A 26,636-nucleotide genomic window follows, 5' to 3' on the forward strand; every position below is an offset into this window, starting at 1 on the left:
TAGGCTGAGTGTCTCTCTCTCTGGTGTCCGTCGGACCACACGTTTGCTCTGCTGAGGAGGGAGCCCCCTCTGGGGGGCGGGGGGCACTCGGGGAGAACTTGGAGTATCCCACTAAATTCCACTCTGATGTGTGGAGGCCACAAGATGTGGGTTAAGAGACCTTTAACAATGTCCCTTCAGCCTCTTCCCAGCCCTTTGAAGGATGCAGGGGGTCAGGCTGGGTTCCTGGTGGACCCAAGTGCCCAGGCAGACCCTCTGCTGTCTCCCCCTCTCCCCTGCCCCCAGGAAGAAGCTCTCCAACTTCCTGCACACTCAGCAGTGGAAGGGGGCCTCGAACTACGTGGCAAAGCGCTACATCGAGTCTGTGGACAGGGACGTGTACTTTGAGGACGTGCGTCTACAGATGGAGGCCAAGCTCTGGGGAGAGGAGTATAATCGGCACAAGCCCCCCAAACAGGTCTGTGGTGCCCCTCCCGGCCACCTGCCCACACAAGGCGGCCAGGGATGAGACTGGAGACAAAGTTAACCATGGTGCCAGTCATGGTTCCCTTCACGGTCTTAACAGAAGCCAATAAGAGCCATCATCTGTTGAACACGATTCACTATATGCAGTCATTTATAACTAAAAACAGAGAACTCAGGTTGTTTGAGGTTAGGATGTTTTGATCCCATTTACGGATGGGATCTATTAGGACTTTTTTTTTGCAGATGTTAGCAACCTCAAATGGGCTTCATGCTAAAAGGGAATTTATTACCTCATGTAACAGAAAGAGGGCTGGCTGCAGGTAAGGCTGGATCCAGGACCAGGCAGGTTGTTGAGAATCTGCCCCCAACCCCCATCTCTAGCCTTGGTGTTCTTCTGTGGGCCATGAGCAGCTGCGGGCTCACTTCCTGTCCTCTGAGAAACCTTGGTGCCAGGACAATACCTGTTTTCCCAGAAGTTCCAGTGGAAGTCTCAGAACTGGGTTTCATTGCCTCCACTTAGGTCAGGTGCCTGTTGCTGAGCTAGTCACAATAGCCAGGGGAGGGGATATGCAGATCGGGCAGGCCTGAGCCATATGCTCCCCCTTAGAGGCAGCAATGTGGGTCCTTCCCCCAGACTGTGCAGACTGAGATGGGTCCTTCCCCCAGACTGTGCAGACTGAGATGGGTGGCTCCCAAGAAAAAGCAGAAGGAGAGGAGAAGGGGTAGTGTGTCTGCCCCTGGGGAGCCCCAGGCCCAAAGGGGTTAAGTGACCTGCCCCAATAGGCAGGAAGGAGCCAGGTCTCAAAGCCAGGTATTTCAGGCCCCTGCCCAGTTGGCTTCTGCAGGTGAGCCCCCAGGTTGTTTAGCGAACCTGGGCAAAGCAGAGTTTCCTGTTGCCTGTGGGCATTTGAGAAACAGCACTCTGTGTCTCTGCCCTGCCCAGATTCATAGCTCAGCTTTCCCACTGTTTGAGCACCTGCGAGATAACATACTACTGTCTCCTGGGCCCCTTGGGGGAGCCACACTTACAAGAAGTCAGCAGAATTCATTGAGCGCCTCCTGTTTGCATGACTCTTGATTAAGTGCCTTCGGGGTAGACCCAAGAAGCCACAGTCCCCACCCGTGGGGTCTGTGACCACCTCAGTAATTTGCTACATGCCATCCTGGCCTCCTTTCTCTTCCTCCCTAAGCTTGTTCCTGCCTCAGGACCTTTGCTCTGGCTGTGCCATCCCTGTCATCATTTCTTGCCCTCCCCAACCCCAGCTCCATCCCTGCATGATGAGTTCCTTCTCACAGTTCAGGTCTCAGCTCATATGTCACCTGCTCAGCAAGGCCGCCCCAGGCCATCCTAAATGAAGTAGCCTTTCCAGTGCTGTCCTGTCAGTTCATTCTGTCTGTTCTCGTTCCTCTTGCTTGGAGCAGTTGGCACTCTCCGGAAGAGTCTTGTCCCTGCAGTTAATATTGCGTCTCTCCCCCAGGGGCAGGGGATTCGTGCCTTGTTCACTCTGTCTCACAGTGCCTAGGTGCTCAGTAAATACTGTGGTTGGTTGGAATTGAGGAAAGGAGCAGAGCTTTTTGAGGGGGGAGCTGGCCACCCCTTGTTAACTGCCTCCTGGCCAGTACGTGGCCTCACCATAGACTTCCTCGTAAGAATAGAGTCAGTATTTGGGGTGAGAACCTCCGAGAACCAGCTGCTCCTTCCCCTTAGGCTGTTTCTTGGAACTGAGGCCACGTTTGGGGCAGTTCTCTGCTTGGGGCCGCGTCGACCTCTGCAGCTGTCATCGGCCTGTCTAGTGACCCAGCCACACAGTTCCTTGGATGGTTGCTTCCTTGGGAAACCCAGACCTGGGTCCTTCCGCTGTGGGTGTGGTTGAGGGGGCTGGGGTGCCGTGGGTACGGTCTCACGTCTTTCCAACCCCACTTTACAAAATTCACAGGACTTAACACATGTCCTTCTGCGTACCGATGCCAAGTGTTTGGTAAAAAAAAAAAAATTCAGCAAGGAATGTCTAAACTCCCCATAGCAGGGAGAGAGCCATCCTTTATGGTTGGATGTATACGGCTCTCTAGAGTCGTATCCACAAGTAATACTCACATTAGCACATGTTGATAGACTCCTGTATCCTCGGGTTTCATCCTCACCCTAAGTGTGAGATCCTCATCCCACAGGCGAGGAAACTGAGGCACAGTTAGTCCACATGCACGATATTAGCGTAAGCCGTGTGGGCCGAGCTTCGCACACAGACCTATCAATGTGTGCCAACAGCCAACACAACATGGTTTCTTTCTCTCTCATCTGACAGTTCTGCTTTGATCGGGGGTTAGGTGGGGTTCAGGGTGGGCTGCTGCCAGCCGTCTTGAGTCCTCCAGAAGCACCCAGTTCCTTCTGTCTTCCTGCCCTGCCTTCCTCTGGGGTGTGGCCATGGATCACGTGGCTAGGTTGGCCCCACTGGCAGGTGTGCGCTCTATAGCTTTGGGGCGGCCAGAGGTGGGGGCTGTTGGAGTTCTGTCCTTGGCCAGGCTTGGTCACGTGGCTGCACCTAGCCACCAGGGAAGCTGCACAGTGCCTTCCTACTGGATGGCTGTGTATCCTCTTAGCACTCCCATGGGAGTTGTCTAGAACCCCTCGGGGCTGCTCTAACAAAGTACCACGGGGCAGCTTACAAACAATAGAAATTTATGCTTAGGAGACTGAGAAGTCCAAAATCAAGGCACCAGCATGATCACGTTCTGGTGAGGTCCCTCTCCTGGTTCCTCGATGGTGTCTCCTTGCTGTGTCCTCATGTGGCGGAAGTGGCGAAGGAGCTCTGCCTGGTCCCTTATCCGGGCCCCAATCCCATTCATGAGGGCTCCTCCCTCAGGACCTAGGTCCTCCCAAAGACTCCACCTAATCCCGTCACTTTTGAGGGCCAGGAGGTCAGCAACATAGGGACTCTGTGGAGACGCAGTTAGACCATCACAGGGGTTTTTATTCTCAAAAGGAAAGGGGAACCTGGATCCTGGGGATGGCTGGCAGCCGTAGCTGCGGAGAGCTGATAACTGAGGGAGCCAGGATGGGAGCCCGGGCAGGCTAGCTTCCGCCGAGCCCTCTGCTCCAGTCTGCTGTCAGAGGTGAGTGCTGCTGGATCCTGCCTGACCTGCTCCCCCTCCCACCAGGTGGACATCATGCAGATGTGCGTGGTGGAGCTGAGGGACAGACCCGGCAAGCCTCTCTTCCACCTGGAGCACTATATCGAGGGCAAGTACATCAAATACAACTCCAACTCGGGCTTTGTCCGCGATGACAACATGCGCCTGACACCACAGGTGAGGCCCCTGGACGGGGAGGGTCCCTGTGGGTGTGTGGTCTCAGCCCCAGAGGGTCCTCAAGCCTCATGGAGCGGTGGCTGACCTGCGTCCATGCAGACCACACCCTGGTCTGTTGCAGTCAGTCACCTTGCTCTTCTGTACCCGGACCCCCAGGCCTTCAGCCACTTCACGTTTGAGCGTTCTGGGCATCAGCTGATTGTGGTAGACATCCAGGGTGTGGGCGACCTCTACACGGACCCGCAGATACACACCGAGAAGGGCACTGACTTTGGAGATGGTAACCTAGGTAGGTGGGGAAAGCCAGCTTGTTTCCATGGAGATCACACTCACTCTGCCCCCTACAAATCTCCCAGCTCTTCATAGCTTCATTGGCTTTTCCAAGATGGTGGGGATGGAAGCTTGGGACGCCTCCCACCCGCCACTTCAGCGTGTCCCACGCCTGCCCTTGTCACAGTTACGGTGCCCGGCACTGCCCTTCCCCTGTCACACAGCAAGGCCGTGCTCCAGACTTCCCTGCTCTGTCTGTAGGTGTCCGGGGGATGGCGCTCTTCTTCTACTCTCATGCCTGCAACCGGATTTGCAAGAGCATGGGCCTCGCGCCCTTTGACCTCTCGCCAAGAGAGACGGACGCCGTGAACCAGAACACCAAGCTGCTGGTGGGTGCCCCAGGGCCAGAAGGAACTCAGCCTCATCTGTGCCCCTCATCCTCCTAGATCAGTGCACAAAGCCCTTCCAAGTGTCCCCACTAACACAGTAACTGGGGTCTACGTGATTGGACCTCTTCTGACCAGAGTGAGGAGAACAAGTGTGTAGAAAGAGTGAGAAAGGTGTGTGGTATGTGTATTTGTGTGGCATGTTGACAGATGGCTGGACTAGACTTGGACCTGGATCTTCGGGCACCTTGCTGGGTCCAGGATGTACCCACCCCCTCTGCCATTACCTTGATCAGATATGAGTGACTGTCAGCAAAGACCAGCTTGGGATTCTGGATATATGGTGGCACGTGTTCCCCAGTTCAGGGCTGTGGAGTATGGTCAGCACGGTGGGAATGCTGGCTGGCTTTGCACTCCTGTACCAGATGCCCGTTTTTAGAGCCCTTTGGTTTAACCCCCCATTGATTGTGTTAGATTTCCTGCCAGTCCCTAAACAGGTGTATATGGGAGCTGTTGACTAAAAGGGCTTCAGGGTTCAAACAGACAACACGCAACTGGAAGAGCCCTTCACTCGCCAAAGGGCTCCTGTGTGACACGGGTGTCCCTGTTAATTCTCCAGCAATCGGCGAAAACCATCTTGAGGGGGACGGAGGAAAAGTGTGGGAGCCCCCGAGTAAGGACCCTCTCTGGGAGTCGCCCCCCACTGCTCCTTCGCCTTTCAGAGAACTCTGGAGATGAGAACATGAGTGACGTGACTTCTGACTCTCTCCCTTCTTCCCCGTCTTCAGCCACACCACACAGCCAGAAACTGGACCAGCTCCGTGAGTGATACTTGATCCCTGGTCATCGTGCTTGGAGGGGACAGGCACCAGAAAGGACATTGCTTTCACTTATGTTAGGAAATCAGATATGCTAACCAAAAAGGGTCCTGGCCCACGTGGTTTTATGAGTGAGTTCACTGAATACGTTTTCAGGACCCAAGTGTAGATGGTATAGAAACAACTCTGATTTTAGAAAACAAGGGAACATTTTTCAGTGTCTTTTATGAAACTAGCAAAACCTTTATACCAAAATTTAACAAAACAGCAAAAACACAAACAAAAAAATCTACATACTAAGCTCACTTATAAATAAATACATAGTATGGGGCGCCTGGGTGGCTCAGTGGGTTAAAGCCTCTGCCTTCGGCTCGGGTCATGATCCCAAGGTCCTGGGATCGAGCCCCACATCAGGCTCTCTGCTCTGCGGGGAGCCTGCTTCCTCCTCTCTCTCTCTCTGCCTGCCTCTCTGCCTACTTGTGATCTCTGTCAAATAAATAAATAAAATCTTTAAAAAATAAATACATACATGCATACATACATACATACACAGTACAGAAGTTCTAAATAAGGTACGGACAAAGACTAGTAGTATCGTAAAAGAATACTGTCATAATCAATAGGGTTTTTGCAGGCATCTGCAAAATTCCAATAGTAAGAAATCGGTGAACGTCATGTGAATAGGTAGGAGAAGGACAATGGAATCCTTGTTCCCGAAGTTGAAGTGACAGTGGTTGTTGACAATGTGGATGTAGGGTCTGCAGGAAAGAGGGGAGGCAAGGCTGACTCCAGGGTTTTGATCTGAAGAACATCAAGGGTGGTGTGGCCATTTGTGCAGCTGGGGGAGGCCACGGAGGAGCAGAAGAGCGAGATTTTAGTGTCAAATGTCAAAGAAGCCTTTAGACATGTCCACTAGAAGACCTTAGGTATAGCTTGAGGCAGGAGTTTTGTGTTTGTTTGTGTGTTTGTTTGTTCTGAGATTTTATTTATTTGACAGAGATCACAAGCAGACAGAGAGGCAGGCACAGAGAGAGGAGGAAGCAGGCTCCCTGCTGAGCAGAGAGCCCGATGCGGGGCTCGATCCCAGGACCCTGAGATCATGACCTGAGCTGAAGGCAGAGCCTTAACCCACTGACCCATCTAGGTGCCCCATTTGGAGGCAGGAGTTGACAGACTTCTTAAAAGACCAGAGAGTCAATCTTCTGGACTTTGTGGGACATAATGGTTTTTGCATTAGCAGTGTGAACGTGGCCATGGTACTCAAATGACTAGGTATGGCCTTGTTCCAATGAAGACGCTGAATTTTCTATTTCGTGTAATTTTCACATATCTCAAGATACTATTCTTTTAAATTTTTTCAACCACTTTAAAATAGAAAAGCCATTCTTAACAACCACATAAAAAAAGGAGGCAAGCTGGATATGGCTGTGGAACCTCAGGGTGGGAGAGAGAAACTGGGAATGACTGGGAAGGATGTGGTTGGTTTTTCAGCCTTATGAAGCTTCCCCGACCTGCAGCTACTCCTGGGGCCCCAAATACACACATGGCTGTTGTACTTTCATACCTGCTCCTCAAAGGCCCACCGTGGCCCAGGTTCGTGTGCTCTAAGCACATTGCACAACGGTATTTGCATTACAACTTTGAGGCGGCACAGGGGTTAAGCTGCTTGCTCAGGACCCCACAGCTAGCAAGTGGCAGACTCTGAGTAAGTTCGTTCTTTCTTTGAGAGAGCAGGGGGAGGGGCAGAGGGAGAGTCCCAAGTAGACGGTGCTAAACGTGGAGCCCGATGAGGGGCTTGATCTCAGGACCCTGAGATCACAACCTGATTGGAAAGTCAGTCGCTTAATGGACTGAGCCGTCCAGGCACCCCAACTCTGCATAAGTTCTTGAGGAAGAACTGTAGCCTCTAGGTGCTGACAACATTCTTTTCCATTTTTGTATCTTCTTACAAAATTTTAAAATGAAAAAAGGCCTAATGGCAGGTGCTTTCTGTTCTAGGCTATAGTTGGTCTTTTAAGCAGTTCTGCTGGTAGAGCCCTCGTATGATCTGTTTTCTCTCTTGCCCAGACTGGCCTGTGTTCAGTGACCTTGACAACATGGCACCCCGAGACCACGACCATCTGGACAACCACCGGGTAGGTTGGAGAAGGCCCAAGGGAGCAGGCCTGGGAGGATTGGACTTCCTGCCAGTCAGGACCAAGGCTGAATCCTGCGGTCAGCCTAGGTCGGCCCCAGGCACTGCCTGTGGGCACAGAGGAATGCAGATCACTCCCAGCCTCCTGGCCCGGGCGGCCGTGTCCTCTGAGAAAAGCTGGCTCCACCACAGTTTTCGGAGATGGTTAGAGAAAAGGGAATCCCAGTTAGCAACAGTGCAACCTTCTGGTAAATGGCAAGCGAGCTCAGCCTTGGGCTGGTCTGGCCACGTGCATGCGGACAGCTGTCCTGGGAGAGGGAACGGTCCTGCATTTCAGACGAGTAACTTACAGCACAGTCTGATGTGATGCTCTCAGGCTGGATAAACAGGACAGGTTTCCAGCAGCCTCGGGCTCATCCGACGTAGGAAGCTGAAGGCATCCTATTTGCATTCACGCGAACCTGTGTTACGGTGTTCAAAACTCACAGGAATTTTAAAAATTGACTTTGCAGAGATGTCACCCTTGCACAGACCTCAGGTGCCCTTTAAGCTCCGCTCTGGGATTGCTCCAAAGGTTCAGGTTCACTCTTGACTGCTTTTCAGAGATTTGGGGGGAAGAAAAAAGTAAGAGTAGCCAACATGATGGAATCATCACTCTGGGCAGACCCTGTTCTAAGAGCTTGATAGATATTCTCCTTTAAGCCCCAGCAACCTATGAGGTAGAACCATTTTTTATTCCCCCTCCTTTTTTTTAAGATGTTATTTATTTATTTGATGGAGAGAGAGCACAAGCAGAGGGAGTGGGAGAGGGGGAAGCAGGTGCCCTGTTTAAGCAAAGCCCAATGTGGGGCTTGATCCCAGGACTCTGGGATTGTGACCTGAGCCAAAGGCAGACGCTTAATCAACTGAGCACCCAGTCACCCCTTTCTGTTTCTTTTGTAACAGATTTCATTCTAGACTTAGAACAAATTTTAGACGTTCAGAATAACTCATTCATTCTCATGGTTGAAAAGGTACAAAAGATTAGTAAGGTGAGAAGCCTGTCTCCCATCTGTCCCTTAGGCACCTGGAGCCCAACGTGGGGCTCCATCCTAGGACCCTGGGATCACTACCTGAACCGAAGGCAGAGGCTTTAACCCACTGAGCCACCCAGGCACCCCGCCCCCCGCTTCTTGTCCCCGATCTCAGCAGCTACCAGGGCAATGCTGTCGTGATTGATCCCTGATTGAGAGATGAGGACCCTGAGGCACAGGAAGGTTCAGCCTTGGTCCCAGTCACTCAGTGATGGAACCACGGTTCAAATCCAGGCCTCTGGCCTCGAACCCACCCTCTGTCCTGCCGCTGTCCTGTGCTGCTTTTCTCCTTCTTGAAGTGGGTAGTATCCCCCGCATCTCTCAGATGAGGAAGCAGGTTCGGGAAGGCTGGCTGCCTTGCCCGGGGTCCCAGAACCCAGCTGTGAGCTCTCTGTTGCTCAGGGAGGGACTGAGTCCAAAGGGTGGGAGGAGGGGCCCTAGGTCGGGAGGAGCCGGCTCCCCGGAGCCCCTGGGTACGGCCTGCCCTCCGTTTTCAAAAGCAGGCTTGCACTCAGCACCCCCAACACTTCCATCACATGCTGTAAATTATATCTCAGTTTTAAAAATTGAGATTTTAAAAAAGAAACCAGAGTAGCCTTTTAGTTCACACAGAATAAAAGCCTTGAGGGGAGGTAGAGGAGAAGTCCGTGCTTCTAGAAACAAGGGCCGGGCCTCGTCAGGATATGCAGCTCCTCCGGGTGGCGGGATTCGTGGCCAGACCAGAGGCTGAGGAGAGGGACCCATTTATGCCGGTGACACCAAACTTCTTTTATTTTTATTTATTTATTTATTTTTAAAGATCTTATTTATTTATTTATTTTTAAGATTTTATTTATTTATTTGACAGACAGAGATCCCAAGGAGGCAGAGAGGCAGGCAGAGAGAGAGGGGGAAGCAGGATCCCCACTGAGCAAAGAGCCCGGTGCAGGGCTCGATCCCAGGACACCGAGATCATGACCTGAGCCGTAGGCAGAGGCTTAACCCACTGAGCCAGCCAGGCACCCCAGCAGTAATGTTTTAATTTCATTTAAAAATAAAAGATCCAAGGCACCTGCATAGCTCAGTCATTAAGCGTCTGCCTTCGGCTCAGGTCGTGATCTTTGTACCCTGGGATCGAGCCCCGCATCCAGCTCCCTGCTCAGCAGGAGGCCTGCTTCTCCCTCTCCCTCTGCCCCTGCTTGTGTTCCCTTTCTCGCTGTGTCTTTGTCAAATAAATAAATCTTAACCAAAAAAATAAAAAAATAAAATAAAAGATCTGAAGTAACTAAGGCCTCATGTTAGGAGCTGACAAAGCCAGGCGATGGGTGCACGGGAGCTCATTTTAGTATTCTCTGTTCTTAGTGGCATGTTTTAAATACTTCTTAGTAGAACAAAGGAGGAGACGTGACAGTATGAGTGGGAGAGGGGTGCCGTGACTTGCGGATATGGCCGGATGCGACGCCAGTAGACAAATGACTGAAGTTTTATAGATTCTGAAATATCTAGAAGAATAAAAAACATGTCCCGGTTTGGGTAGAGGACTTCACTGTAGTAAATATTGTTCTCAGCGCTACATTTGTGTCCGTGGGTCCTCTTGCATCCCTCCAGCCTTTGTTTTTCTGCCTGTGAAATGGGTGAGCTGCTGTTAGCACTTGCTGTGACACATACGCGGTGGGGGGCCCCTCACTTCATCCTCATCCTTCGATGTAGGTGCCCCATGAATCCCGTGGCTAAGGAAGCCGCTGGTGGGTCACAAAGCTCACTTGAGCCCAGACTGTCTGGCCCCAGAGCCCAGGCTCTCTGCCGCTACTTTGTGCTGCTTTCTTGTCACCCACCCAGCGAGGGCAGGAGGAGGAGAGTGTTAACTGAGGTGATAGAACAAAGGAGAAAGAGCAAATGGCTGGGATGTCCAGAAGCCACCACCACTCAGAGGACCACTGAGACCCTAGAATCATCTTCTCTCCATAGGACTCTGAAAACAGTGGAGACAGTGGCTACCCCAGTGAGAAGAGGGGTGAACTGGATGACCCAGAGCCCCGCGAACATGTAAGGAACCCCCAGAGAAACGAGACCGGAGCGTTCTAGTGCCCCACTGTCCAGGAGAATGGAAGAGTGGGGGTTGGGGACGTGAGTGGTCTTGAGAACATAAATGGATACACGAGATCATTTCAGATCCAGATAAATGCAGGGCAGAAGATAAAACAGGGCCATGGGGACCAGAAGGTTTAGTAAGGGGACAAGGAAGGGAATTAGGGTTGAAAAATGTTGGATTGCTCTTACGGCAGAGCTGGAACCTCTGGTTGCTGGGCCGGGATGGTGCTGAGTAGGCTCCCCAGCTTCCCACACGGTATTCCTCTGTCTCTCCAGCAGAGGACAGGTTCCCAGGGCCACCCCGCAGCATCCTGGGGAGGGGTGACTATGGCAGTGTCTTCCATGTAGAGGTTTTGCCTTGTGCCAGAGTGGAGCCTAAGCCTTCACACTAGGCTTGCCGGGAACCCTTTGGTCTCAGTTTTCTTACTGCAAGTGAGACTGTCAGGGGAGCTTGGGTAAGAGGAAGGAGTTTGTCTTCGTGCTCGTCTGCCACAGTCCTGTGCCGTTGAGTCATTTCCATCTGTGCGCACAGAGAGGGTGAGGGCAAGGCTGTGGGCACACAGGCACAAGAGTCCTGCTTGTTACCCAGCATCCTCTCTGCTTGGCGCTCATGAGTTCCAGCTGCCCTCTCCAGGGGACAGTCCTATCCCTTAGGAGGAGGGTTCCTGGGAGGAGAGTCCCCTGGACGGGGAGGGCAGGGCTGTCCCCTACGAGGTTTCCCCTGGAGGTGGGGTAGGGGCCGGTTCTGGGGAGGGAGAGTGCTCTGTGGCTCACTCTCCCCTCCTCTTCCCTCAGGGCCACCCAAACGGTAACCGGAGGTACGAGTCGGACGAAGACAGCCTGGGCAGCTCCGGACGGGTAATGCGCCCCGAGGCGTCCTGGTCGTGGCTGCGGGCTTGCCTTTTCCAGCCTCTCTTTCCCCAGTCCTGTCACTCTTGCCTGCCCAGGTGCCTCACACACCAGCTGAAGGAAGATTTTGCAAAGAAACCAGTCGCCTTGGCGTATGCTTTTTGATCCCCTGACCTGGGCGGGCCACCGGGGCATCTGTGGAGACGAATAGAGGAGTAGACCAGCCCGTCCTGGAGGGTGGTTTATAAGGGCCACAGCTCACACGTCAAAGTTATGCCCGTGTGACGTCATAGCATTAGTTACTTTACTTCTTGCAACCACCCAGAGAGACAGGCTGACGTTAATTCATCCCTGTTTTACATATGAGAAAACTGAGATCTTAAGCAGCTTCGCCGGGTTAGCCAGCAAGTGTCTCTACTCAGGTCACTTACACCACGCGGTATTTACCGCCTGGACAAGGTCTCCGGTTCAACCTGAGGAGGGGGTTCAACCGTGGTGCTGTGGACGATCAGGGCAGGCCCTTCTTTGTCATGGGGGCGCCGTGTGCCCTGCAGGGTGTTCATTGCACACGGACACGCCGCTGCCTGGCTCTGTCCTATGCAGACCTTCGGAAGAGAGTGTCTAGCTGGGGGCATGATGTGTTTCCAAACCCGTTCCCCAGAGCATCGTGTGAGTGCACAGAGGCAAGCGGAGTGGATTTGTGGCAGGGTCTGAAGTCAGACTTTTCTGGTGCGTTGTATCGGTCACAGGCCAGCGGGGCAGCTTAGGGTCCAACCTCCCCAACCAAACCCTGCTTGATAAATGAAGGGAAGACGCTTTGAATGGCTGCAGTGTGTCTGCTGGCCTTAGTGCTGTGATACTCCCTCGACGCCCATAAATTGGCAGGATTTGAGGGATTAGAAATGGAGCCGTGTTTGTCCAAGAAAATTTGACACCTTAAGGGTTTGCTCCCTTGCCTCTTGCCAGCCAGGCTCGTGCGGTAGGAGCAGCCGACGGCTGGGGATGGCCCCTGCGTCCCTGCCTCTCATTCCCTGACCTGTGAACCTCCGGCCCTGTTCTCTCCTGCAGGTCTGCGTGGACAAGTGGAATCTCCTTAACCCCTCCCGCCTCCACCTGCCCAGGCCTTCCGCCGTGGCCCTGGAAGTGCAGAGGCTTAATGGTCTGGACCTTGAGAAGAAAATCGGGAAGTCCATTCTGGGGAAGGTACCAGCGATGCCCGTCTCGGAGCCCTCTTGCCACTGACCCAGAGCCCAGCCCATGCTTCTGCCCCGCTAATCTCTTCCCCCTGCAGGCTGGCTGGGCGGCCCCGGGGGTGCAGAGGCCCAGGCAGCCGGGCCAACACCCAAGTCTGTGCGGCAGGTGCATCTGGCCATGGCGCGCTACCATGAGGGCGGGCGCTTCTGCAGGAAGGACGAGGCGTGGGACCGCGAGTCAGCCGTCTTCCACCTGGAGCACGCGGCCGAGCTGGGCGAGCTGGAGGCCATTGTGGGTCTGGGGCTCATGTGCTGCCAGCTGCCCCACCACATCCTGGCTGATGTCTCTCTGAAGGTGGGGGTGGCAGGGACCCAGCCTTGGGCGGGGGCGGGGGGGGCGGCGGGGTGCTCAGTCATCATCCTCCCCACCCTGCGGGTCTGTGCATGCCCCAGAAACTTCCTGAGCACCAGTTTGGGGTCAGGCAAAGCCGGTTAGCTGGAGCTGGTGAGATTGGGCTCTGCCCCTGTAGAACAGGGGCAAGGTGACAGTTTCTAGGCAGTTAGGACCCTGTGTGAAGGGAGAAGCAGACGATACTGCGGCGAAGCAGGTGGAGAAGGGCCCCCGAGTGGGTGTCGCGGGGTCAGTGGAGGCTTCCTGGTAGCAGGTTTCTAGCGGTGAGAACAGAGCCTGACACACGGTACGTACTCCGCGTACACTGGCAGAACAGATGAATAAGGTGACCTCTGAGTTAGACCTAAAAGCTGAGTGGGAGTCCCCCAGGCAGGGGGAGCAGAAGTGACAGACAGGACAGTCAGACGTGAGCAACAACTTTGCTGAATCAGATCAGAGTTTTAAATACTAATAGTTCGAATACTAATAGTTTAAATAAAATGAATCATTTAAATACTATTTTATTTTATTTTAATTAATTTATTTTTTTGTTGTTGTTTTTAAGATTTTATCTATTTATTTGACAGAGAGATCACAAGTAGGCAGAGGCAGGCAGAGAGAGGGAGAGGCCGGCTCCCCGCTGAGCAGAGAGCCCGATGCGGGGCATGATCCCTGGACCCTGAGATCATGACCTGAGCCGAAGGCAGAGGCATAACCCACTGAGCCACCCAGGTGCCCCTTAAATACTATTTTAAATAGTCCCCATGTCATGATTACAGATGGGACATGCTTTTAAGTTTTATCTGCATTATCAATATTTTCTCCATCCCTTTCTTTTTATCAAAAAGAACAATCAGGGACGCCTGGGTGGCTCAGTTGGTTAAGCAGCTGCCTTCGGCTCAGGTCATGATCCCAGCGTCCTGGGATCGAGTCCCACATCAGGCTCCTTGCTCAGCAGGGAGCCTGCTTCTCCCTCTGCCTCTGACTGCCATTCTGTCTGCCTGTGCTCGCTCTCTCCCCCTCTCTCTCTCTGATAAATAAATAAAATCTTTAAAAAAAAAAAAAAAAAAGAACAATCAGACTCTGATCTGTGGAGGGGCACCTGGCTCAGTCAGTGGAGTGTGTGACACTTGATCTTGGGGTTTTGAGTTTGAGCCCCATGTTGGGTGTAGAGATTACTTGGAAATAAAATCTTTAAGCTGTGCCCGGGTGGCTCAGTTGGTTATGTATCTGAGTAAGGGGTTAAGCGTTGATTTCACCTCAGGTCACGATCTCCGCCTTGGGGGATGGAGCCCCGCTGTTGGCTCTGTACTAGGTGTGGAGCCTGCTTAAGATTCCCTCCTTCTCCTGCTGCCCGTCCTGAGCTCTCCCTTTTCTAAAATAAATAAGTACATAAATAAAATCTTTCAAGGAAGAGAGTTCCTGATAATTCCAGTCAGCTGTCATAAGAGCACAGAGCTGGTTCTAGGATACAGCTGCCTTTGGCCTGTATTCCCAGCGTCTGTCTCCAAGCCTGGCACAGAGCAGACACTCAGAAAGATCTGAGGCCCAAATAAAGTGATCTCAAAGCCCAGAATGAGTGGTGAGCAGCTAGGACTGGGGGACGTCTCCCGTGACCTCAGGCTGTTGAAACACACCACGCGCTGGTAACCTTGTAGAAGGATTGAGAAGCCGTTTCAGTTTCCCCGCCCGTAGGCATCCCGACGGCCTGTCTCTGGTGAGCAGACGCTGGCACTTCCCCGAGCAGAAGTGGGGTTGGACAGAGCTTTGCGGTTAGGACTGGGAAGGCAGGCAGGAAGTGAACTGTGAGTCCCAGCAGACTTATGGCTTAGCAAGTAAAACGATGGGCCTGAGCCCTGAGAAGCTGCTGTGTGTTCTCGAAAGCCCTCACCCACTTTATCCAGTGCCCCCCTTCTTTGGAACCTTTTTATTGTTGTTTTCTTGCTGAGACATTCATTTATTCCATACTTGCTTTTTGAGTCTCCTACGCTTGGCCCTGTCCTAGGTTCCCGCTCTCATGGAGCAAACTTGGCAGGTGGGGAAGGATGTAGTACAAACCATAGTTAACAAATAAAATCTTTCAAAGAATTAAAAAGTAACTAGCCTTTATTGAGCACTTCCTGTGCCGAGCATTGTTCTAATACACTGGGGGAAAAAATAGGACAGAGCATGTGACAGAACGGCTGCCAGATAGACAGACGTCTTGTGTTAGGACACAGGTTCTGGCTACAGGGGAGGCAAAGAAACATAGCCTTTAGCTGGTCAGCCACGTGCTGGCGAAAGTATGGTGGAGGAGGCTGCATATGGGGACAGTGGGTGGTGGTCTTAAAGCCCCAAGGTTGAGAAGGGCCTCGTGAGCTGATACGAGGGTTTGGGATTTGTCTCAAAAGTGAGGTGAGAAGCCACAGAGCAGCTTTTGAACAGTACTGTGACCTTGACTTGGCCTTTAAAAGCATCTTGGGGGAGAGGGGCGCCTGGGTGGCTCAGTGGATTAAAGCCTCTGCCTTCAGCTCAGGTCATGATCCCAGGGTCCTGCGATCGAGCCCTGCATTGGGATCTCTGCTCAGCAGGGAGCCTGCTTCCTCCTTTCTCTCTGCCTCCTTCTGATCTCTGTCTGTCAAATAAATAAAATCTAAAAAAAAATCTTTTTTAGAAAAAAAAGCATCTTGGGGGAGCAGCAGGGAAGCAGGTGGGAATAGGCAGTGTTGATGGGACTGGAACATGAGGCAGCCACACTGGGAAGCAGCTGGACAGTGCCGCCAAAGTCTAGCCAAAGTCTAGGCTTAGAGTTCCATGTGACCCAGCAGTTCCCCTCCGAAGTATCGTCCCAAAAGAATAAAGACACACATCTGCGTGAAACTTGTAACAGATGTTCATAGCCACAGTACTTCTTCACAGTAGCCAAAAGGTTTAAACAAACCAGATGCCCACCAACTGATGAATAAAATGTGGTCTATCCATACAGTGGACTGTTAACATTTGGCCGTAAAAAGAACAAACCACTGATACATTAAAAGCTTTATGCTAAGTTAAAGAAGCGAGGCACAGTAGACCAGGTAATGCGTGATTGCATTTATACAAAGTATCCAGAATAGAGAACTTTCTAGAGACAGAAAGTGTGCTAGTGGTTACTTAGGCCTGGGTGAGATGGGGCATTTGAGAGGTGATGGTGGAGGTGTTTTGTTTTGGTTTCTTCTTGGGCTGATGAAAATATTCTGAAATTGATAATGGTGATAGTTGCACATTCTGTGAATATATTAAAACCCACTGAATTGTGGGTTTAAATGGATGAATTGTACAGTATGAGAATTACATCTCCATAAAGCCGTTAAAAACTTTTAAAGTTAAAAAATAAATACATAGGGCATCTGGGTGGCTCAGTTGGTTAGGCAACTGCCTTCAGCTCAGGTCATGGTCCCAGGGTCCCCGGATCAAGTCCCGCATTGGGCTCGCAGCTCCACGGGGAGTCTGCTTCTCTCTCTGACTTCTCCCTTCTCATGCTCTCTCTTGCTGTCTCTCTTCCCCTCTTTGGTTTGTATTAACAGGATACAGAAGAGAATAAAACCAAAGGATTCGAATACTTACTGAAGGCGGCCGAAGCTGGCGACAGACAGTCCATGATCCTGGTGGCTCGGGCTTTTGACACGGGCCAGAACCTCAGCCCAGACAGGTACTGTGGCTGTCGCTCAGGTAGTGCTGGTGGGATCTTGGGCTGCAGGTGGGGGCTTCCCCTCAGTATCAGCACAGACCCGGGTTCTGGGCTTGGCTCCCCCATTCCCAGTCTCTTGCTGGGGGTAAGTCATTTCTCCTCCTTGATCTCAGCCTCTTCCTGGTATGAAATGGGAATAATTAAAGAACCTGTATCCCAGGTGGTTGTGGGAGGGTTAATTGAGAGATGCCTGTAATTCCCAATGTGCGTGGTCCATAGCAGGAGGTAAATGACGGACCTCTTAGCCATTGTGCTAAGAAAGGATTTGCTTTTTGCACCAGAATAGTTGTCCCTAGATGATAGGATTAAGGGTGGTTATAGTTTCCTCTTTCTAACTTTTATTTTTATTTATTATTTTTTATTTTTTTAAAGAATACTTTTATTTATTTTTATTTACTCTTTATTATTTTTTTGAGAAAGAGAGTGGGGAGGGGGTGCCGGGGGAGAGGGAAAGAGACTCTCGGACTCGCTGCTGAGCGTGGTGCCCAGTGCAGGGCTTGACCCCACAAGCCCTGCGATCATGACCTGAGCTGAAACCAAGAGTAGTCGCTTAACAGATCAAACTACCCCGGCGTCCCTCTACTTTTATTTTTGTTTTTCACTTCGGGGAGAGAGAGGAAAGGAAGGAAGCTCTGGCTGTGGGTGATTCAGGCCTGGTGCGAGTTTTCAGAGTGGCTCTGAGTCCCCAGGAGGCTACGACCCTGGGGGTGCCAGCACTTTTCCAGTTGTGTCCTCAGGCTCAGGGGTCGGGACTGGTTTCTGCAGTGGGAGGAAAAAAGGGTGGCCCAGCTTCACCTCATCTCCTTGGCTTAGCCAGTGGGAAGTCCCCGAGGTTCCAACAGTGGAGATCATCTGAAGGGATTGAACTGGTCAAGGGACCCATTGCCCAGCCCTGTGGCTCCCACTGGGTCACAGCCACCCCTGCTGTCCTTGGGAGTCCATGGCTTTCTGGACGGGAGCAGGGCAGGCATGTCCATTGTCTGCTCTTACAGGGTTGGAGCAGTCTGGAACCTCCCCTCTCTTTGGGTCAAGGTCTCATCTCCCCTCCCTGCCCACGGACCGTAGCCGTGTCCTATGCAGCTCTCAGTGTCTAAAATGTCTTGATACGTAGCATCCTTCCTGTTCTGTGGATCCCACAGCCCCAAAACTGACCAGATAGCTACTGTGTGACAATGATGCCCCTTTTTACTCGGACCGTAGCTTCATGTCTGTGATTTTATCTCGTTGAGAGTAAGAATCGTGTCCGCTGCCTCTCCCAGCGCTTATCACGGGGCCCGGCTTAGTAGCTGAGTGAGTGAACCAGCGCCTCTCTGGGACTCAGAGCGGGTCTTCTGAGCCCCGTGGTGTGGGTGACTCAGCTAGGTCTGAGAAGGGAAGGGACTTGCCTGTGGTCACCTAGCTAGCAAGTGACAGGGCCAGATCTTGGGTTTTCTCCCTCCGGTGTACTGTGCGCCAGCCGGCTTCTCAGTGGACTCAGAGCTCCACTGGCACGGAGAGGAAGTGAACAAAAAAGACATGCTGTGGTTACGTCAGGTCCAATGCTAGCATGTATGGTGCCCACGGAGTGCAGGGGGGGAGGCTGGCACAGGTGGGAGGGGCTGGAGGTGGGCATTGCAGATTGGTCTCTGAGGTCCTTAGGAAGACTTTCGTCTGTGTGTTTTCTCCTCGTGCCTTTTGTTTACTTTTTATTCAAGATGATAGTGTTTTGTTTTGTTCTTGATTTGTTATGAACTTTTTTTTTAGATTTTATTTATTTATTTATTTATTTGAGAGAGAGTGTGCACACAAGCAGGGGGAGCAGAAGAGGGAGAGGGAGAGAGAGAAACAGACTCTCTCCACTTAAGCAGGGAGCCCGATGCGGGGCTCGATCCCAGGACCCAGAGATCATGACCTGAGCCCAAGGCAGAGGCTTAATGGATGAGCCCCCCAGGCTCCCCTGTTAAGAATTTTTTAATGTTAAAGCTATCAATTCTTAGGCATCTGCTTCTCTTTAAAAAAAAAGAAAAAAGAAAAATGTTTTTCAGGGCTGGTTGCCATCCCTGTGGGGGGAAGGGGGTCACATTTCTACTTGTTGGCCATCGTTACTGGGTTTGGGGCAACTGGTTTTTAATATTCGTATAGTTGAATCTATCACGATTTTCTTTTATAGCTTCTGCTATAGTCATTTTCTTATTCTTCTTCCTCATTCCAAGCAGTTCCAGCCTCTTCCATTCAGGGAGCGTTAATTAAGGGCCAGCTCTGGGTAAGGCAGGGCCCCATGTAGGCCCAAATTTGCTTTTCTGTGGTTTCAACCTTCTCAGAAGTTACCACTTAAGACGGGAAGGAAAAGTCCTTGGAAGTCCTGAGGCAGGGGGGGCACCCTGACCACTCGGGGTAGAGTGGGGTGGGGCGGGGGTTGGGCAGAGATTAGGTTCCTTTCTCCTCTTTCCCATGTAATGCATTTGGGGCTGTTCTGCTTTGCCCTTCTAGACCAGGGAGGGGCAAAGCTGAAAAGAGTGAGATCACATAGTATGGTGGCTTCCAGTCCACTGCTAAAGCCATAGTTTGTCAGGTATGTCACCGATCATTTTCAGATGATTTGCCCTTTCTGTGAAATAAGATGGAATTGGTGTTCTCTCCTGAACCCCGTCCCAGCCAGCCACGTGGTTATGTTTATTCCTTCAGCCTCCTTGAGGGAGGCTGAGCTATTTGCCAGGCTCCGAGAATGCAGCAGTGGACTAAACAAAGTTCCAGTCTTCTTGGAGCTTATGTTCTAGCCAGCAGAAACCATGATAAACGAGTGAAGAAATAAACAGGAGAATTGCAGATTGGGGTGGTTGTAGGAAATGAGGTGTTTGGGGATGATGCTTCCAAAGAGGTGACATAGGAACCGAGGTTGGGGGGATGGGGAGTCAGGTGTGGAAAGGCAGAGAATGAACGCTCCAAGCGGAGGGAGCAGCAGGTGCAAAGGCCAAGGGGCAGATGGGGTCTCACATGTTCAGGGAAGAGAAGGGGGCCCAGCCAGTCTAGCGTTGAGGAAGGTTAGTGGGAGTGAAGACGGGGGTGGCCCCTGGTGAGGTGTAAGGTAGGGCCTCAGAGGAGAGGCCAGCAAGGCACTGGCGCTGTGGCTCCTGGAACATTTCATGAGACCCACAGACTTTCTTATCTGCATCTTTCTTTGCTCTTTCCTGATGTGCTATAAATAGTTACTTACATAGTTAGTACACTCCAAGAAAAGAGCCTGCTGCCCTGTTTGCTCAGTATTTCGTGTTGTTCAGATGTGGGTGGAACATGTCTGCCCTTGGTGGCTTGGCCGTTCTTGTGCTATAGTGGGAGAAAGAGTTGAGGGCAGAGGGGCAGAAGCAGAGAGAGAAGCCCGCTATTCTGGGGAGAGCCCCGGATTGTGCTGGAGGAGAGCCAGAGCTGGCCAGCACCGGCAGAGGCCTTGGCAAAAGGTCCCCCACCCACCTCTTCTCCTACTTGAGTCATAGGGCGGATTGGCTGGTGTCCCAGCCACTGCTAATGCTAGCCCAGAGTGTGACTTTGTACAAACTAGAAAAACAACCCCCCTCAACACATCTGTTGGAAAACTGTGGAATACACCAGTCTTGCTAGGGAAAGCTACTTGACTGTTGTCTTAATATATAAATCTGCAGTACGAATGACAGCCCTTAGATGTGGTAGCATTGGGCACTGGGGGTCATGAGTCATAGGTGGTGGCCCCGCTGGGATCCCTGACGTGTCCCTCCTGCTGATGGACCTCCTCCCTCTTGCCTGTTGCCATGGTAACGTATAACGTTCCCTTTCCATGTCCTGGAAGGTGCCAGGACTGGCCGGAGGCTCTGCACTGGTACAGCACTGCCCTGGAGATGACGGACTGTGACGAGGGCGGTGAGTATGACGGGATGCAGGATGAGCCTCGGTACACGCTGCTGGCCAGGGAGGCGGAGATGCTGTTCACTGGCGGCTGCGGGCTCGAGAAGGACCCACAGAGATCAGGTAGGGCCTGACTGGGCTGCCCCTGGTGGGGTGGGGGTGGGGGAGATCGAGCTGGGCTGGGAGGGAGGTAATTCCTGCCTCAGTGGGAATTACAGCGAGACACAAGACTGAGTCTCTTCTTTCATTGGAGAGGAGAGAGATTCCTACCGCTTTATGGAGCTGGTATGCAGATGAACGCTTTTGTTTTAATGGTTACATATTAGGAGTTTGATATTTCTGCAGTTTTAAAAACGGACACTTTTATTATATTAAAATACATCATTTTTAAGTGTATGGTTCAGTGGCTTTCAGTGCATTCGTCATGTGGTACAGCCATCACCACTATCTAATTTCAGAATATTTCTGCCACCTGTTAGTGGTGATTCCCCGTTTCCCTGCTACCCCGATCCCTGGCAGCCACCAACTTATTGCCTGTCGGTGTGAATTTACCTAAATGTTTCATATAAATGGGATCATACCGTACGTGGTCTTTTGTATCTGGCTTATTTCACTCAGCATCATGTTTTCAGGGTTCACCCATATTGTAGCATGCATCTGTACGTCATTCCTTTTTATTACCAAATGATATCCCAGCATACAGATACAGCGTGTTTTGTTTATCCATACATCTGTTGATCTGCACGTTATATATATATTTTTTTCTGTTACATAATAAACATACTGACCTCCTGATTCCATAGGACGAGCCTAAATTTAAAAGTTTAAAAGTTGGGACGCCTGGGTGGCTCAGTGGGTTAAGCCACTGTCTGCGGCTCAGGTCGTGATCCCAGGGTCCTGGGATCGAGCCCCAAATCAGGCTCTCTGCTCAGCAGGGAGCCTGCTTCCTCCTCTCTCTCTGCCTGCCTCTCTGCCTGCTTGTCATCTCTCTCTGTCAAATAAATAAATAAAATATTAAAAAAAAAAAAAAGTTTAAAAGTTAAAAAAAAAAAGGGCACCTGGGTGGCTCAGTGGGATAAGCCGCTGCCTTCGGCTCAGGTCATGATCTCAGGGTCCTAGGATCGAGTCCCGCATCGGGCTCTCTGCTCAGCAGGGAGCCTGCTTCCCTCTCTCTCTCTCTCTGCCTGCCTCTCCGTCTACTTGTAATTTCTCTCTGTCAAATAAATAAATAAAATCTTTAAAAAAAAAAATAAAAAAAAAATAAAAGTTAAAAAAAAAAACTAAGCAAATAATAATAATAATGCAATTATTATAATGCAATTCTATAATCTATAATGCAATTCTATAATCCTTATGTGAAATTTCTAAATTCAGAAAACCAAGTGTTTTTATACATGTTGCACAAATTATCTTGGAAGTAAAACCTCTCCAGAACTGACACGAGGCTGTTCATAATCTTTACTTCTTCTACTTTATTTCTTCCCCTTCCATGCATTCCTCCCAATTAGTCTTGTCAGAATCCCCAGCCTGGTGCTCATTGGCTCAAATGGAACCCCACCCACCCACCCCTGTACCAATCACTGAGCGCACGGAGATGGCTTATTCTGATTGGCTGTGCTTAAGTCTGGATGTCTGATTGGCTCTGCGGAAGTCGTTAAGGCCTGGTGGGAATCGGAAGGGTGCTCTGATTGGCCAGGCTTGAATCACGTGCCCACGCAGGGTCTGCGAGCTGTAAAGGGATGAGGGGTAATTGAGGATGGTAGTTCCCAGGGAGGGGTCGGGGACCGGGGGAGGGGGTGGGGGGACCTGGCGGAAACAGCAGGCGGTTCACCGCTTTGTGCCCCACTTTGCTCTTCTTCAGGCGACTTGTACACGCAGGCAGCCGAGGCCGCGATGGAAGCCATGAAGGGCCGGCTGGCCAACCAGTACTACCAGAAGGCGGAGGAGGCCTGGGCGCAGATGGAGGAGTAGCTTGCCTGGAAGATCCCGGCCGGCCGGCCCCCAGCAGAAGCGCTGAGACAGGAGGGAAAAAAGACTTGCTGCCTTGCTGAGGGGGTGTTTGGAGGGGAGGGGCAAGTATTTTGAGTGTGTTGTACATCGACTTTTGTATTTCCTTGTCTGACTCTTGAAAATGTCTTTGCTATTAGCGAAGACACTACAGCTGCCCCTTAGGGCAGCATCTTGGGGAGCGGGGATTGAAAAAGACACCCCCCCCCGTTTTTTATTTTTATTTTTTATTTTTTTTCATGAGCTATAAGAAAGTGCTTTTCTGCCATGGGTTAAAAATAGGACTTTGGGCTTTGCTCGCTGGTGTTTACAGGCTGAACTGAAATGAAATACCAGGCCCACAGAACTTGTTTCCTGAGCTGTGATGGGGAAGGCAGAGCTGCGCCCTGCGCCGTAGCTTTCCATGGGGTGTGGATTTTCATGACTTAGTGCGGCGCCCTACCTCTCAGAGCACTTGGGAGCGCGCATGCCATCCTTCTGCGGATGTGCGATTGCTCAGTACCCAGGCCCCCTTCCGCTCTTGGCAAAGGCCTCCACACGGACCGTTCACTAATCTCATTTAATTTTCTTCCCAAATGCAACTGATTTTCTGGAATACAGCCAAATTCCGTTTTCAGCATGCATTTTACAGTGGTCTTTATAAAGCAGGTTTGTTTTTTTTTTTGAATGCACACATTTACTACCTCTAACTTCTCCAGCTAGTGTAGAAGTGGGTGCACCTCAGATCTTGAACGTGTGAGGACAGCTGTTTGGAATTGGAGCCTTTCCTCCAAGCAGACATACATAACTTCACATCTCAGTGGCAGCATCCACAGTGTTTAACCCAAGTATCTCTGTACAGTGCTCCTCTGTGGTTCCTTAGCATCTGACATTCTGACATTCCTATGTAGGCTCTGTTCCCCAGGCTCTGTCCTTGCCATTTTCTGCTTGAAGCTGCGCTGATTTTCTTGCAGATTGCAGCAGGATGATTTCAGCAGCAGCCCCTTGAGATTTGTCTAAAATGTTGGAGGATGAGAGGGCAAGAACTATAAACACTCATTAGTTCCAGTAGTTTCCCCAGGGCCAGGCTGTGGCTCTGTATTTAATGAGCTTTCCCTTGAAAAGGAGTAAGATTTAATATTAGTATGATTTCAGCGGGTGTGTCAAGGCAAAGCGAACACACTGCTTTGATCAAGCCCAAGTGCTGAAGCGGCCTCTCTTTCTGTGCTTCAAAATGAAAACAAAACAAAACAAAAGCAGAACGTGACATACAAACCCTTATCTGTCCATTAAAACAGCTCTTTCAACACATTACTGTTAAGTGCTGTGGAGTCGTGAACCTGTGCCAGCATTTGAACCTTTGGTTCCAAAGTTCAGAGTGTGCACTAGGGGAAAAAAAAAAATCAAGCAGGCTCAGAATTACCCTTGAAAAAAATCCTTTAGAACATCTGTAAATTACAGTTTCCCTCATTTTTGTGTATGGATTCACCACAACCAGCTTTCTTTCCAAGTGGGGACTGATCACCCCTTTTTCATTTGCAGCCCGTCAAGGGGGTTGGCTTACGTTAGGTTTTTCGTTTGTGTGTTTTAAACCAGTGCATACAGTTAGTTAAATTGCATACGGTAAATGTAAGTGAGAAACGGCTTGATTGTGACCTAACTTCTTACCTTCTGTAAAGGGCCAGGTAGTAAATAATCATAGGCTTTGTAGGTCCTGGGGTCTCTGTGGAAACTACTCAGCCCTGCTATCCTAGTGAAGAAACACCCAGGAACAGTATGTAAATGAATGAGCTTGGCTGATGTTCCAGTAAAACTTTTCTTACCAAAACAGCCTGCCTAGGCAGTGGTTTGCCCACTCGGCTCTAAGCCTTGAGTAGGGGGTTACTGCAGTACGCCCGGAAGTCAAAAGCAATACCAATTTTTCAGCTCCCAGTGCTCAAAAACACAGTGCCTTGGCAGAGGAAGCCCTTGGAGATAAATGTGTGAGCAAACGGAGAGCCAGCCCTAGTCACAGCACCTGATCCGTGGCTCTGTGTCTTCCTCCCAGTTAATGATTTGTTATCCCCATTGGGTTACAGTGTCATTCCTCCAGTTCCAAACCACGCACCTCCACGCCCTTAACTCAGCCAGCTTCTCTTCCAGGAGGCTGGGATGGCCTGGGTCGAGAGCTTAGCAAATGCTTACTGAAGACCAGTGAGAGTCCAATGATCTGCGTGATGCCCAGATTGATCTGAGCCAGCAGAAGAGCTTATCCCACCTTCAAAACCTAGTTTGGTGCCTGCTAAAGCTGGTGAGGGCGTTCCCCTCACACCCCCACAGATCTGGGCATGCAGAAACAAAAGACAACCCCAGGACTTTCCAGCCCAACTGGGAAGACATCAGAGACCATCTTTAAGGGCAAGAAGCAGGTTCAGGAGATCAGCAAAGTCTGGGATATGTCCTGTATCTTCCATCACAGGGAGAAACCCAAGGTTTTGAAAGATAAATTCTCACAGTGACCCTGCTGGTTAGCAGCTAGCTACAGCTAGGATTTGAAAGCTGCTGTTACTTAGAGGATCCTGGGAATAAAATTTAAAATTAGATTAGAGTATAATGCCCCTTTCAGGTTTGCTGTAGGTTTTTTTTTTTTTTTTTTTTAAAGCAGACTTTATGGATGTAAGATGGGAAAAAAAAAAATCTCAAACCCCTGGACATCTGAAAACTGCCCCCCTCTGCCTTCCCCTGAGGCACTGTGGGGATTCCTCATCAAATGCAAACTTGGGGAATCAAGCCAGGTAAAGTGCCCTCCGTGCTATCTTAATAACTTCCTTTCGTCCTAGCACATGTGTCTGTGGTACTGGACTTGCTTTACAAATGGACACATGTTTACAAAGGCATATGCAGCTTGTGTGGGGGAAAGGAGACAAAATATGCATTTTCTCTGCATGGATTTGTGCCTGTTACTCCTATTTCTACTCTCAAGGTAACCATTTAACCTAGTCAAGGTGGACCCTGGGTGGGGCCCAGGGGAGTGGCCTGTGTTACAAATTTATTTTTGCATATGTATTCAGTTCCATATGGTCTTTTCAAATAAAGTGGTTTCTTTGTTTTCCCTTTGGAATTCAAATGTCTCCTAGTAACAAGGGATCGAGTGGAGTGGCCGACTAGATGAAGTAGCTGTGGAGTCGGAGTGGGGGGGGGGGGGAGACAGGCCCCATCTGAAAGGATTAGCTGGGATTCAGCCCCAAGTGATTGTCACCACGGGAAGGGTGTGGGCACCATGTCGCCCCATTTCCCAGTCTTTCAAGAGCTGCTGAAATCGGATGTGTGAATGCAGGTTCTCCTGATTTTTAATATTTCTAATAAATTCTAATTTTTTAAAAAATTTTGTCTAGATTTGGCCCTATGTGGTCCTTTTGCTTTAAAGTGTGTGAACCTCTTTTTCCCCCCCCGTTTTTCCCATCCATAAGACAGAAAGGATAATCTTTATATTTCAGAGTTGTCATCCACCTCAAAGAAGATAATGCACATTAGAGATGCTCTGTGATCCAGAATTTAAGAAAATCTTGGTCACTGGTATGTTCATTTGGTTTTCAAACTAGTGCTTTTTTAACTTAAAGTAATTTGAACTTAAGCATAGTGCATTGAAGTCACACGCTTAGGTCCATTGGCTCCTGAGGCCCCATTAAAGTGACAGGGAAAGAGATTTTCTTAATGGCAGAAGCCCATGCGGCTGGAAAGCAGAGGGATTATAGTTGGATTAGCGCTGAGAACTCCGCTGACCCCAAAGGGTGAGGCATTAGTACCAGGAACCTGGGGAAGGGGAAGTGAAACGGGGCTAAAAATATAGGGTCAGTTGAAAGACAAGGGAGCAGACCAGCTCACCTTTGCTTGTAGCCCGCTGGCTTCCTGTCCATCACCCTGCAGAACCCTGGGAGGCCAGGCAGAGCAGAGAGTCTGGCTGCTTTACAGAAAAGAGGGTTAAGGGGGAAGTTACCATATTGGGTGTAAAGGCTTCACCAGCCGCCTCTCCCCCCTCTGCTGCTGGGCATTGGCAGCCTGCCTTGGACTCTGCTGGCAGAGCGCAGACAACTGGAGAGACCCCTAGGGAGTCTGCAGTGACCACTTAAAAAGGTCTTCCCTCCTAATGAA

The 26,636-nt window shown here is 50.7% G+C and overlaps 1 protein-coding gene across 3 annotated transcripts in view; it reads left to right on the forward strand.

Moving 5' to 3' along the window:
• EEF2K (eukaryotic elongation factor 2 kinase) overlaps positions 1 to 25,601 on the forward strand; it is a 62,280-nt gene extending 36,679 nt beyond the window's left edge. For all 3 annotated transcript variants that reach the window (XM_032327193.1, XM_032327195.1, XM_032327194.1), the window contains 13 exons: positions 286 to 457; positions 3,622 to 3,771; positions 3,928 to 4,060; positions 4,303 to 4,430; positions 5,047 to 5,248; positions 7,313 to 7,380; positions 10,400 to 10,477; positions 11,318 to 11,380; positions 12,440 to 12,574; positions 12,731 to 12,919; positions 16,501 to 16,625; positions 20,464 to 20,642; positions 22,381 to 25,601. In XM_032327193.1, coding sequence (XP_032183084.1) covers positions 286 to 457; positions 3,622 to 3,771; positions 3,928 to 4,060; positions 4,303 to 4,430; positions 5,047 to 5,248; positions 7,313 to 7,380; positions 10,400 to 10,477; positions 11,318 to 11,380; positions 12,440 to 12,574; positions 12,731 to 12,919; positions 16,501 to 16,625; positions 20,464 to 20,642; positions 22,381 to 22,490 — 1,732 coding nt within the window. In that variant the 3' untranslated portion in view covers positions 22,491 to 25,601. The remainder of the gene's footprint in view (positions 1 to 285; positions 458 to 3,621; positions 3,772 to 3,927; positions 4,061 to 4,302; positions 4,431 to 5,046; positions 5,249 to 7,312; positions 7,381 to 10,399; positions 10,478 to 11,317; positions 11,381 to 12,439; positions 12,575 to 12,730; positions 12,920 to 16,500; positions 16,626 to 20,463; positions 20,643 to 22,380) is intronic.
• The last annotated feature ends 1,035 nt before the right edge of the window (positions 25,602 to 26,636 follow it).

Source organism: Mustela erminea, chromosome 20 (genome assembly GCF_009829155.1).
Source record: "Mustela erminea isolate mMusErm1 chromosome 20, mMusErm1.Pri, whole genome shotgun sequence".
Lineage (NCBI taxonomy): Eukaryota > Metazoa > Chordata > Mammalia > Carnivora > Mustelidae > Mustela > Mustela erminea.